The 13912-nt window shown below is 38.0% G+C and overlaps 1 protein-coding gene and 1 non-coding gene across 2 annotated transcripts; both read left to right on the top strand.

Moving 5' to 3' along the window:
- The first annotated feature begins 2155 nt into the window (after nucleotides 1-2155).
- On the top strand, nucleotides 2156-3885 carry RPS20 (ribosomal protein S20). Its single transcript, XM_074278557.1, has 4 exons — nucleotides 2156-2502; nucleotides 2791-2890; nucleotides 3325-3398; nucleotides 3664-3885. Exons 1-4 carry the CDS (start codon nucleotides 2500-2502, stop codon nucleotides 3844-3846), a joined length of 360 nt encoding a protein of 119 aa, XP_074134658.1. The 5' UTR covers nucleotides 2156-2499; the 3' UTR covers nucleotides 3847-3885.
- On the top strand, nucleotides 3170-3235 carry LOC141552412 (small nucleolar RNA U54). The gene has a single exon (XR_012485201.1). It is a non-coding gene; the product is annotated as a small nucleolar RNA U54 (small nucleolar RNA).
- Nucleotides 3886-13912: the final 10027 nt, after the last annotated feature.

The following is a 13912-nucleotide window of genomic DNA, read 5'->3' as shown; positions in this document are numbered from 1 at the left end:
ATTAGACCCAAGGGAAAAAAGAATGAAAAAGAAAAAGCAAACAAAAACAAAAAACGTAAAAAACAGTATGCTTTGATCGACAATCAGTCTTCCTAATTTTCTCTCTGCATGCAGATGGCATTTTTCACCCCATGTCTTTTGGAATTGTCTTGGATTACTATATTATCACTGTGAAGAACTAAGTCTACCATAGCTGATTATCACATAATCTTGCTGTTATTGTGTATGATGTTCTCCTGGTTCTACTTATTTCACTCAGCATCAATTCATGTACATCAGAAAAAAACCTTCTTAGTCCTGACACTTAGAGTAAGATTTTATTTGTATCTGATAGCCTAGACAGATAGCCAGATAGGGCTAATTTCCCTCTTCATTTTGATTCTGGTTACCTTGTTTGCTTAATTGGGAGAACATTCCTAGATTTTCTTTACAAAGTTAAAAAATATCAAATATATCTTTTATAAACAAAGTATTTGAAAAATGCAGTTGCTACTTACTTTTCATACAATGGCTTAACTTCATTTTGCCCATAAACATAGTTTTCCTTTTTGCATTTTAATCTCTATGATTATATGTATATATGCAAATGCATGTATGTGAATATGTATATTTACTTTTAAAAACTGATAGGATGACACTGTCATTGCAACAACGTACCAGTAGATGGCTGTCATTAAGACCAACATTAACTTGAAAACTTAACCACGTAAACTTTGGTGCCCTTTTTATTATCAATTTCTGAAATGTAGAAGTAGACTCTTTTTTTTTTCCCTCCTTCCTTTCCTTCCTTCCTTCCCTGCTTCCCTCCCTCTCTCCCTTCCTACTTCCTTCCCTCCCTCTCTTCCTTCCTTCCTTCCTTTCCTCCCTCCCTCCTTTCCTTCCCTCTCTCCCTCTCTTCTTTCCCTGCTTCCCTCCCTCTCTCCCTTTCTTCCCTCCCTCTCTCCCTCTCTTCCTTCCTTCCCTCCCTTTCTCCCTCTCTTCTACTTCCTTCCCTCCCTCTCTTCCTTCCTCCTTCCTCTCCACCACCCTCCATACCTTCCCTCTCTCCCTCTCTTCTTTCCCTGCTTCCCTCCCTCTCTCCCTTTCTTCCCTCCCTCTCTCCCTCTCTTCCTTCCTTCCCTCCCTCCCTTCCTTCCCTCCCTTTCTCCCTCTCTTCCTACTTCCTTCCCTCCCTCTCTTCCTTCCTTCCTTCCTTTCCTCCCTCCCTCCTTTCCTTCCCTCTCTCCCTCTCTTCTTTCCCTGCTTCCCTCCCTCTCTCCCTTTCTTCCCTCCCTCTCTTCCTTCCTTCCCTCCCTCCCTTCCTTCCCTCCCTTTCTCCCTCTCTTCCTACTTCCTTCCCTCCCTCTCTTCCTTCCTTCCTTTCCTCCCTCCCTCCCTTCCTTTCTACTTCCTTTCCTCCCTCTCTTCCTCCCTCCCTTCTTCCTTCTTTCCTCTCTCTGTTTCTGTCTCTTTTTCTTTCTCATTCTGGCGCTTAAACAATCCCGTGATGGAGATACCACAGGTAGCTTGATCCCATTTTATAACGGAGAACACTGGCTCAGAGTTTGTGACAAGGCAGGAGCCCGGCTCCTTTTCACTCCTGCCAGTTGCTGTACCAAGTTTACCCTTCCACAGCACTTGATACTGAGCCCTCCTCTCCGTACTTATAACCAGGTACCCTCCTAATATAGGCTGCCTTGGATCATCTCCTCCCCCCTCCCACACTGAACTTGTCCTTTTATGGTTCTCCCATCTCTAACCCGCGCCCCCTAGTACACAGACAGTTGCCCAACATTCCTCTTCATTGCCCCTCAGCTAAGTTCCAACTCCTTCTCTAGGCCTTCAAAGCCCTCTCCGTACTACACGTCCCATATTCCCGCTCCTACAACTTCAAACGACGTTCTAGGTCCAGGCAGGGCTCCTTAATTTTACAACTAAGGATGACGGGAGAAAGTACTTTTCCTAAGGGTGGGGGGGCGGAGGAGGGGCGGAAGTAGCATAAGTGAGTCTAAAACAACGCTGTCTGGCTTAGCAGACGTTCGACTTCCTTCGTGACTTCCCTCATAGCGTTCACTGCAACCCTTGACTCTTCCCAGAAGTGCACACATCCGAGGGAATCGAATAGAGCAGATTGGCCACGGCCACATGCACTTTCTGCGTCAAGATTCCACAGCTCAGAAAAGCGAAGCGCCCAATTCCCGCCAAGGCGGCAGGAGGTCACCTGGAGCGATTGCAAGGCGCTCTGTTTTTCATTCACCTCTCGTCTTATCCCCAAGCTCAGCCGCTCTCTATGGCTTCTCAGTGCGAAGATTTCCTCTTCCGGGTTATTCGCCCAAAACGCGCGTAAGCGACGGGACGCATCCGTGGCTATAAAAGCGCTTGTCCGACCCCGCCCCTTCCTCTTTGGTGAAGATACCTTCGCTTCGGCCTCGTGCAGGCGCCGGTCCCTGCTTCTCCTCCTGACTCACCGCTGTTCGCTCTCACCGAGGAATAAGTCGGTCAGGAAGCCGCTTCACTGCCATGGTGAGGAGGACAAAGGGGGCTGGGAAGCTGGCCGTCTCGCGAGCTTGCCGGCCCGGGCTGGTTGTGGCGCGAAGTTCGCCGCCGTGGCCGAGTCGAAAGGGAAAAGCCGCGTGGGCTTGGGTGGCTTCAGCCTAAGTAACTGCCCACGCGCGCTTCCGGGAGCTGACTCCTAAAATTAGTCCCTTCCCTTTTTTAAATTAGTAATCTTCTCGTTTTTTCTTCCTTTGGCCTGGTTTTCTTGTGGTCCTCCTCCCTCCGCACCCCCATAATGGCCTCCTTCTTTCTTAGGCATTCAAAGACACCGGCAAGACACTTGTGGAGCCCGAAGTGGCCATTCATCGGATCCGCATCACTCTTACCAGCCGCAATGTGAAGTCACTCGAGAAAGGTAACCGTGGATGGGGGAGGTGAGGTGAGGAGCGGAGGACTTTTAAAAAAAAAAAAAAGTCTCTCCTGGTTCCGATGTGTTATTTGGCATGTTAATACTCTGAAACCTGCCCCAAGTGATCAAGGCGGCAAGTTCTGGAAAAACTGCTTTGCCGAATCCAGAAGGGATGGGGAGGGGACAGAGATAAGGACCTAAGGCTACATCTTTACAAAGGTTCATTCATCCGGTGGGCCTAGATTCTCCTTGTTTATGCACATGAATTGGAACTTCTGGAAAAGTTGGCAATGATGATAAACTTAGTGGTTGAGTTTCAGTGATTGTTCTATACGCTATTCTGAGTCAACTCTGGAAGGGCCATCTTGGTTAAATCTTTTTAGGGTTACTCAGGGTTTCTGCCAATGCATTTAAAAGAATACCCTTTTCTTTCCTTTTAGTGTGTGCTGACCTAATTAGAGGAGCCAAAGAAAAAAATTTGAAAGTGAAGGGACCTGTTCGAATGCCCACTAAGGTATGAAAGATCTTTTAGAGTTCTAAGACCAAAGAGCTGTGTGAAGGGTTTTGAATTAGTAACTTCATGGGGAAATGCAGCAAAAGTGCTTTGAGGAGCACTTTTCTTTTAAGTCTTCATACGTTAAAAAAAAAAATAAGAATGGTGGTTTGCTCCAAGAATGCTTGATGTATATATTTAGAATATTACTAGGTGACCAAAACTTGCACTTAAAAGATTTTCAAGCATAACTTAAAAGTTTGGTTTGCCATTTCTCCCATTTTAGACACTTCGAATCACAACTAGAAAAACTCCTTGTGGTGAAGGTTCAAAGACTTGGGATCGCTTCCAGATGAGAATCCACAAACGCCTTATTGATTTGCACAGTCCTTCTGAAATTGTTAAACAGATCACTTCTATCAGCATTGAACCAGGTGTAGAAGTGGAAGTCACCATTGCAGATGCCTAATCAGTCATCTCTTTTAATAAATTGATTGCAACTATTAAATTTTGTTTGATGTCTTTGAATTCAAATCATTATAATTCCTTGTAAATAATATAAGATTTGGAATAGGTAAAAAGGAGTAATTCAAGAAATGAGCCAATAAAAATTCTTTTTTAGGAAATCAGAATTGGAAAAGTGGGGAAAGGAGAAATGGTGGTTAGGGTACTGAAAAAGGTGTCCTGACTGTACCAAAGGTGTAATATACCTTTTATGGAGGTTGCTGGATTTGTCTAAGGTCACAAAAATGATGTGGACCTTGTGTTAATTTGGCCTAGATTTTGTTTTGGATTTTGAGTTTTCAAAACTAATTCAACAAAAGTTTTAACTAGAACTTTCTGGCTTGGGTATTTAAAGGAGAGTAAACTATTATATAGATTTTCATAATTTAATCTTTAATTTGTCAAATTATTTTCTGTTCTGGTTGTTTTTAAGTGCTTTTGAGTAGATGTAGGGTCTCTATTAATCTTATGATATAATATTTGACAGTTTTGAAAATTATTTTTGTACAGTTGGAATAACCTAACCAATAGTAAAGCTTCACAAATTAATACAGTATGTTTTCTTTAAATTGTTCGGAAGAACTGGAGATTTTGAAAAAGCCAGTTGTCAGTTCTATTAAGGGACTTACTCTGCCTAACATTCATCACTTCTTGATCTTAATTGTGCTTTTAGACAAGCCTAGTGGTTCTTTTATTAGAATGAAACTTAAAGCACCTGCTACCACTAATAGAAATCTAGTTTTACCAGATAATTTAAAACTTGACAAGCTATGGATTATAGTTGCTTTCTTAATGGGAAGGGAATTCTCAACATAAAATCATAAATGATTAAGTATTACTTGATATGTGTGATGAATTTTGTGAGGGATTGTGCCTTTCCCATTTTGTCAAGCTTGAAGCCTTGAAACAAATCATTACAGGAATTTAAGTAAGAATTCCAGTATAGCACTTTGGTGAGCAATTTGCTTTTATAAAAAATGGAATGCTTGATGCAGTGTTAACTAAAAATCATTTTGTCTTTTCAAAGCACTCCTAATAGATTTTTTCAGCTGCAAGTAGCAACTGCAGAAGCACTAGCAAAGCTCTTGAATTTGCACAAAGGTTATTTCACAAAATGACGGTTTAGGGTGAGGGCACTTGGAAGCATTGCTGTTCTCAAGGCTCTTGGGTTCAGAGTCCTGAGTTTGTCTCCATCAGGTTCTGAGGGAAAATGGTGGTTATGGGTTGATATTCAAGGCCCAAGATGTTTCTATTGCAGACAGCCTGTGGCTTTACCTGCCCTCTGACAAGTGGTGGGCAGTAGAAAACTTGCTTCCTCACATGATTTGATTTATGATTTGGTAATGATTCCTTTTGATTTTTTCCAAGCTTTTAAGTCTGAGGGTAGAATCTGCTATATGGATAATGTTGGAAAATTAGTATTATAATCTAATAGGGATGGAGAACCTTTTTGAAGTAAAACCCACTCACCTGCTAAATTAAGGACTACATGAAATGAAACTTTATATACAAATCTAGAAGTATTAAATATTACTGTTTAGGTAATGTCTTACAAAGTTTATAGATCCAAAAAAAAAGCAAGTCAAATTTTAAATTTAGATCATAACTTGTTAATTATGTTTTTAAAACTGATTTTTCTCTAGTTCATTTCAGATTCAATATGTTATTTGATTGTTGCTTTCAAGTGCATTTTTAGTTAATGTGCTAGAAATAATCCAACCTAACTGGTAGAACCAAAACTAAAATAACTGACCATTAAAAAGTCATGTGTATTAGTCATTTAGTCAGTCAGAACCACAGTTGCATTAGATTTAATAAGTATCAAATCTGTGGGTTTCAACATAAGTCATTCTATCCAGATGAATTATCTCAGAGGGACCTTTTTAAGTCAATTTTTTAAATTTCACTTTGCATATGTATTTTAATGTTTGCATTTTTAATAGGGCAATGATATTCTATGGAATACCACAATTTATCAAGCTATTTTCCGGTGGTTAGATATAATCTTACAATTTCTCATTAAAAATTAAACGACTGAATTAGTAAAACTACTATGAATGTTTCTTTGCAAAGACTTATGTGCTAGATAGGCAAAGAATTAACAGTTCTTATTTACTCAAATTTGTAGTTGATTTCTAAAAACGGATATAATCTTGGTAGAGGGATGTTGGGTTAAAGGTCAGTTTTTACACTGACTGCTCTTCACAAAAAGTTCTACATTGAAATTTTACTTTTTTAGCCAGTGTAGCTGGCCAAGAAGTTTAATTTCATAAGAAAAGCATTTCAATTCTTAAAAATATTAAGCAATTAAAGTGATTATTAATTTGTAGCATGCTATATTTGGAGTGAATTTAGATCCAGACAGACTCCACTGTAATGGTGTGCATGGACAAGTCTTCCAACTTTTCTGAAAGAAAGATTTGGACTAGACATGGACAGCCTCTGAAATTACTTTTCTAAAACTGATTCTTTCTTAATGGTCTATTCACATCTTGGCCATTTCTCCAATGAAGAATGGGATTGATTTGGGATTGCACAAGTACTGGTAAGGTGAGATTTCCACCAATAAAAAACTATGATTTAGTAGTGCCTAAAATAAATAGAAATTAATACTTCCTTTGATCTCACAAATAATAGTTTCCAATGTAGATCTTACTGAATTGAAGCCCAATCTTTTACTTTTCAATAGAAATAAAACATGGGAATTTTGCATTAGTAGTTGGGGACCATTCTATTTGATTCAACCACCACAGTAATCTGCACTGAGAAAACTTATCTTTTCCATTTGAATGTCTTCTGGACACAGAACATCGTTCCTTATGATTTCCAAGATGATTTTTTTTTCTAAATCTGAGAATCTTATGGACAGCTAGGATAAGGCATTTTTTGTATAACTGGACCAAATCAATTTTAGTCTCCCTACACCCCTACCCCCTCATATTACCATCCAAAAAGGAGATTTTAAGTCTTTACTGTAATATGCCATGTCTTTTGCACAAAATCTCAATGGGGATAGAATAGTCTATTTTTTCAAAGGTAATATAAGCAGAAGAGGCCTGAAGGAGTCAGATGGAAGGTGGGGAGAAACTGATTTGTACTCAGTATACAAGTTGCTGGCAGGTCAGTAAATGCTGTTTGTAGAGGAATGATTCTTCTGTGAATCACCTCTGTGAAGAGCAGTGATTGATGCCTTGGATTTTAAAGTACTGAAAATGAGCACCATGCTGACCTGGACAGAAAAAAGCTGGAGCAGCTGACTCAGTGCCAGCATTGGGACGCAGTGAGTACCCAGGGCACTGAATTGCGGCTGTCTCTAGCTCTTTTCAAGTGGGAACACTCGGAAGAACTTTTTCAATAGATTTCCACTATTTGTCTTGACGCTGGGTAAGAGCTTGTGCCCATGCATTTTGCCTGCATTTGCTACCAGGGGAGGAAGAGCATGAAATTGGCCAGCCCTCTTTCCCCGTTCAAAATGCAGACAAACGATATGGCGCCCGAAATTACCCAGTTGCCTAAGCTACGTTTTTAATATGGAGAGAGTGAGCATTGGGACTGCCTTTTGCCGCCACTTAGATATTCATTGCCCTACAGGTTGGGCCCTGTACAGGTGCAGTTTTATTGAACCCAATCTCTACTTCAGTTTCCTCGATATGAAAAAGCCTGGGACCCCTGCTCAGGTGCCTACGGAGCCAGTCAGAGTCAAGAGGCCAAGAGAGCCCTTGCTCACTATTTCAGACCTGATCTGGAGCTGTCTGCACTTGGAGAGTAAAGACCACGCTTCTTTTGGGGAGCAGGGGATTTATGTGAATGTTTTTCACTGGCACTGTAGCATTAGGGGAAAAGAGTGAGAGAAGGATGAACAAAAGGAAAAAAGGGGGAGGAACTGGTGAGATTAATGTCAATTATATCTCTTCTAATTGGGAACAATCCATCTCAAGGTAAGATTACAAGCAGTGGATGTCACTTAGAAAGCTAGAACCAATCTGTGGATCCACATGCTGAGAAGAGAAACCTGGCTGTCTTCCAGTACCCCCAAGCAGATGGACACAAACTTGCCCAATATTCCTGGCAGGGTGAGACATTAAGGATGCATTTGGAAGCTGATAGTTAAGTCAGACAACAAGAACTATCCCATATTTATGGCTGTGAAAAAAAGAAAAACTCCATATTTTTGAGGATCTTTCCTGAAGGAAAAATCAGGTAAATAACTAATATATAACTCAATTTGTATAGTGTCAACAGAAAGTAACCTCTGAGAAGCCATTAGCAGCTGTGGAGAACAACAAAAAAGTTCTGCAGAAGGTGAGAGGAATTGAATCTTTTAGGAAGCCAGGAAAAGAAATTAAGAGGTAGAGGTGAGAAAACCTGTACAAAAGTATGGGTTTGACAGGTGTATCATTGTTTGCTGTGAATTGCTAATAGACCAGGATGGCTGTCTCTGAGAGTGCTGGGAGAGAGAAAGGTTGGAAAGCATCTGGTCACAAAGAGCTTTAATTGCCAAGCCTAGGAGTTTGTTTTTGATCCTGATGGCAATAAGGAGCTGCTGGAGCTCACGGAACAGGTGGATTATGTGGTCGGACGTACCTTTTAGAAAAATTGCTTTGGAAACGGGATGTGGCTTGCACTGGGAAGAGTTTTGAGTTTTTAGCCAAACAGGACGGTACTGAGGCCCTGTACTGTGTGGCAGTAATATTAGTGCAGAAAGTTGTTAAGTTAGAAATGATAAGATTTGGAAATGGATCGAATATGTGAGGTGATTGAGATGCGGATGACACCTGAGGGAAAGTTCCCAATCTGGGTGACTGGGAGGGTGGTGATGACCACGAGATAAGGAAATTCAATAAGAGAGGATTTTGAGTGGAAAGATGAGTCCAGGTTCAGTCTCTCCAAGTTTGGGTGTCTTTGGGATATCCAATTCAAAATGTTCTACTTTGGTGATATGGAACTGGAATTCAAGAGAGAGATGAGGGTTCTATGTATAGATCTGGGAATCATCTGCATAGAACTCATAATTGAACCCATGAGTGCTGTTGAAATCACTGAGATAATATAGTTTTTTTAAAAAAAAAAAAAAAAGGGTCTTGAAGAGGGCTCACGGGGAGAGCCGCTGCTAATGAGTGTGACATGGATGAAGAATTAGAAAAACCTGAAAAGGAGTGATCTGACACATGTAAGAAGCAGGATAGGGCAGTGTCTGAAAACCTAAAGAAAACAATATGTAGAAGATAGTGATCAATGAATGGTGTCAGAAGCTGCAGTGGGCAAGGAAAAAAAATTAAGCATTTATTTAATAGTTGAATTGCTTATATAAAAGAAATTGTTGTGGTTGTCTGATAGGTCTTAATTTGAGGTCTGTGAACGTTTATTTTTTTTATTTTTTTATTACAGCTTTTTATTTTCAAACCATATGCATGGAAAATTTTTCAATTGACCCTTGCAAAATCTTGTTACAAATTTTTCCCTCCTTTCTCCCCACCCACTTCCCTAGATGGCAAGCAATCTAATATATGTTAAAAATATAATTAAATCCAATATATATATACATATTTATACAATGATCATGCTGCACAAGAAAAATTAAATCAAAAAGGAAAAAAATGAGAAAGAAAACAAAATGCAAGCAAATAACAAAAAGAGTGAAAATGCTGTGTTGTATAATCCACACTCAATTCTCACAGTCCTTTCTCTGGGTATAGTTGGCTCTCTTCATCAAAAGATCATTGGAATTGGCCAAGCCAGAAATATTATGAAAAACAATTAGAGTTAGTAGGTAAGATATTGTTTATTTATTTTTTTATTACAGCTTTTTATTTTCAAACCATATGCATGGAAAATTTTTCAATTGACCCTTGCAAAATCTTGTTACAAATTTTTCCCTCCTTTCTCCCCACCCACTTCCCTAGATGGCAAGCAATCTAATATATGTTAAAAATATAATTAAATCCAATATATATATACATATTTATACAATGATCATGCTGCACAAGAAAAATTAAATCAAAAAGGAAAAAAATGAGAAAGAAAACAAAATGCAAGCAAATAACAAAAAGAGTGAAAATGCTGTGTTGTATAATCCACACTCAATTCTCACAGTCCTTTCTCTGGGTATAGTTGGCTCTCTTCATCAAAAGATCATTGGAATTGGCCAAGCCAGAAATATTATGAAAAACAATTAGAGTTAGTAGGTAAGATATTGTTAATAACTTTGGAAATATGAGTTTGGAAACTAGACTACAGTCACTTAAAAGAAGAAAGGAAATGGAGGCCCATTAGAGACAGCTTTCTCAAGGAATTAAGACAACCCAGTTAGAGAAAAGACTAGGGTGAAGGCTAAAGAAATTTACATGATAGCTTTATTACATATTTAAAAGGAATAGCAAATTGTACATAATAGATTTTACAGTTTCATGTGCAATCATCTTTTTTTTTATTATACTATGTTATGCTTGTTTAAATTAAAAATAAAATAAATTTGAGATAGAAAAAAGAAACAGTTCTGAATTTGCACATAAAAGCTTATAAACAATTCTATCTCAGCCATTCTATATCTATGACTTCCAGTTACTTAGTTTCCCTAGATCTCCATTTTGTCTGCAAAATAAGGTAGTTGGGTCTACGTGACCTCTAAGGCACCTTTCTAGTTCTAAATCTATGATCTTGCTAGACCTCATCCTTTGTGCCACCCAGCCATCTTTATGCCTTCTTGCTCTATTTGCTATGATATGTAACTTATGAGGAACTGAATATGCTTGGTAGGATGCATATTGAAATTGGACTTAGAAGGATGATCTAGTTTCAAACTCTGCTTTCCACCCTTATTGTTCTGCCAAGCAAGGACCTCTCCATGTCTATTTTCTCATCTGTAAAAAAGGATGATATTTATTGTAGCTTTGATAATTATTAGGGAGCATTAAATAAGATAATGTACATAAATCACTTTGTAAAACTTCAACACTCTTTACAAATGTTAGCTGGTATTATTTGCCCTTATATCTTTTTATAAACAAAATAGGAAAGTTCAAAACTGCAGATCATATTTAAATATCTACTGTTACTAATAAGTTCGTGTTAAATAATGACTTTTTGCTTTTCCAGATTGTATAGGCTCTTGGACCATTGAAAGGATAAGCTCTTTTCCTAGACAGAGTTGGAATATAATAAATCCCAATTTTTTGCAGCTTACTAATAGTTTCTTTTCAATACATAAAGTTTCTTTTGGGGATAGCCTTAAAATTGAATCTGAAATTTATTTGTTTTTTTACTTTAACCTGTTGGGATCCAGCACTATATAAAAGCATTGATAAATATCTGAAAACTATCCATTAACACTTGGGAGGGCCTGGAGAACTCCTTAAAGATTGTTTTGTTGACTCCAATAGGTACTCCTAGCACTGAAAGCTTGGCAGCACCAACATAACAGGAAAATTTTACTATCTTAAAGAATTAGATGGCCTCTGCTATTCCTGCACTATGGAGAAAAGTAGAATAAATATATTTATATATTAATACCAATATTGTATTTGTATATTCTACCCTCATGTAAATTTCTTATTGAAGTCCTAGGAATTGTTATCTCTTAATTTCCTATCTTTCCCATTTCTCTCATCAATTAATCCATAAATCCTAAGCAAGTCTTATAACCTTTCTAGAGCATAGTTCTCCCCAAAGTAAAAATTAGGAGATTTTTTTCTTAGGGGACTAGAGAAATATTAAAATTCCTCATAATTTTAAAATCTTATACATCTAACATTAACCTAGATCTCCTTATACCTAAAATACAAAGCTGAAACAGGGAAAATGCTGGGGAAGAATGAAAGGAGGTAATTTGGAGCAGTATTTAAGTTGATTTGTGATTTCCTCATTAAGAAGCTTTTTTAAATAATGTACTTTGTACTCTATCCACATCTGCCTTGTTTGGCAGCTCTTACATGTCCTCTCATAGATCCATCTCAAGGGGCCCATTCAACATACTATTGCTTTTCTTGTGTTATATTGGCATTATATAAATACCAATAGATTGCCCACCAATTATCCTTCCCTTTTCCTAGATTATTGGCCCATTATGAATATCTGTTAGTACATTCTTTAAACCTTGAGTTTATTTGAATATAGTAGTGACAGTCACAGGGAAATAGAGAGCATGAATCTTTGAAACTGAATGCCTAAGGAATTCTGTATAATGGCAAACTATTAAATGTGTCTGATAAATTTACTGAGTTGCATTATAAAATGTCTGGTAATATAATTGTAATCTAGGGTTCAAGCCTAGGCATTTCATGTGATTATCCTCATGCCTGGAGAAAAGGCTTAGTCATGGTCTATGCTTGTGAGTTTTGAGGGATAGGAGGGATGTGGGGAGTATAACAAGAACTTGGAAAGAGGAGAGCTTCTTTTTCTGCCTTCCTACCTTGGCGTGCACACATACTCAGTTCTAGGCTTTCTCTTCATGAAAAGGTCTTTGGAGAGAGAGATAAACTCCAAGAAGTCAGTATGAAGAGGAGGAGCTGATACCTTGAGAATGTCCTCATTTATCACGTACCATATTAGAGATTGCTATCTTTCTTAAATTTCATTTCTATTATTATGAATATGGTGCTGTGTATACAGTGGATGCTTAATTCATATTTGTTCTATGATATATCAAGAGGCATGTCTCATATTTCTATTAGAGCTGTGTTATTATACAGTATTTAGAGACTGTAAATCCACAGCAACTTAGGGAATTTTCTGCGTTAAAAAATAGTGAAAAAGAATAACTACTTCATTTTCTTTGAGGCATGTTAGCTTTGTTTTAGAATAAAAAATGAAAGCCACAGAGCTTGATAAAATATGTGATTAAATTTGTGTTAAAATGATTATTTCTATTTCTAAGTAGTAGGATAACATCCCAGTATACTTAGAGCTAGGACTGGGTGCCATAGATTTCAATGAAGTTTCATTTTTTTACGGTAGTAGGACAGTGGACTCACATGTGGACTGTCACAGGGAAGAAGGATTTGATTGATTTTCTTTGGCCCTAATTAAATCAGAATTAAAATCACAGGTGGAAGTTGTTCAGATATAGCTGTGATAAGAGAAAAAGATATAAAATTCTGTTACCTAAAGTGCAATGGATTTCCTCAATAAGAAGGTTGTCCCTCCTTACTAGAGGTCTTGAATAAAAAAGTCTTTATGATTATCAGGGATGTGATAAAAGCAACTTATTCACAGAGGATTAAAAGTAAAACATCAGGATGGAAAGAACAACTAGAAAGTTCTGGGAAAGGCCTCCTGCAGGAATTGACAATTGATGAAGCCTTGAAGAAAGATGAATTTCTAAGAGTCTGAGTTGAGATGGTAGTTTCTTATAATATATTGATATTATATGGATACAAATGGACTGTCTTCATAGATTACTCATCTTTCTCCTTTCCTATGTTATTGGCCTATTAAAATATTTGTTAATATGTTCTTTGAACCATCTGGATATAGAAGTCAGTGTCACAGATACAGAAGATGGTACCTTCAGTTTGAGGAAAAGCAAAAAGGCTAATTTGGTTGGAAAATAGGGTACTGCCAGGGGACTAATATAGAAAGGCAGGTAGGAGCCAGATTGTGGGAGGCTTTAAATGAAGGCTGCGTTTATATTGTATTATAGAAGCAATAGGAAATCATTAAAGATTTTTCATGATGAATGACATTCTGGACTTCCTTTGCTTCAGAAATACTAATTTGGCAGCTATATGGAGAATACTTTGGAGAGAAAAGTGATTAAAAATAAGGAGACCAATTAGGAAGCTGATTGGATGTGTCGGGAAAGGAGGAAATCAAACCTGGGTAAGTGAGAGGATGATAAGGAATTTAAGGATAGGTTTTGCCAACTGTCTTCTGGACATCAAACTAAATATCTGGTAAATATCTCACACTCAAAATTCATTATCCTTCTTCCCAAGCCAACTCTCCTCTGTTCTGAACTCTTTCTTCCTTCCTTCTTTCCTTCCTTCCATCCTTCCTTCCTTCCTTTCTTCTTTTCTTCCAGATAAAGAACTGAT

This window comes from Sminthopsis crassicaudata, chromosome 1 (genome assembly GCF_048593235.1).
Source record: "Sminthopsis crassicaudata isolate SCR6 chromosome 1, ASM4859323v1, whole genome shotgun sequence".
NCBI classification, from domain to species: domain Eukaryota; kingdom Metazoa; phylum Chordata; class Mammalia; order Dasyuromorphia; family Dasyuridae; genus Sminthopsis; species Sminthopsis crassicaudata.
The sequence above is the reverse complement of the archived record's forward strand: the minus strand, read 5'-3'. Positions and strand labels throughout refer to the sequence as shown.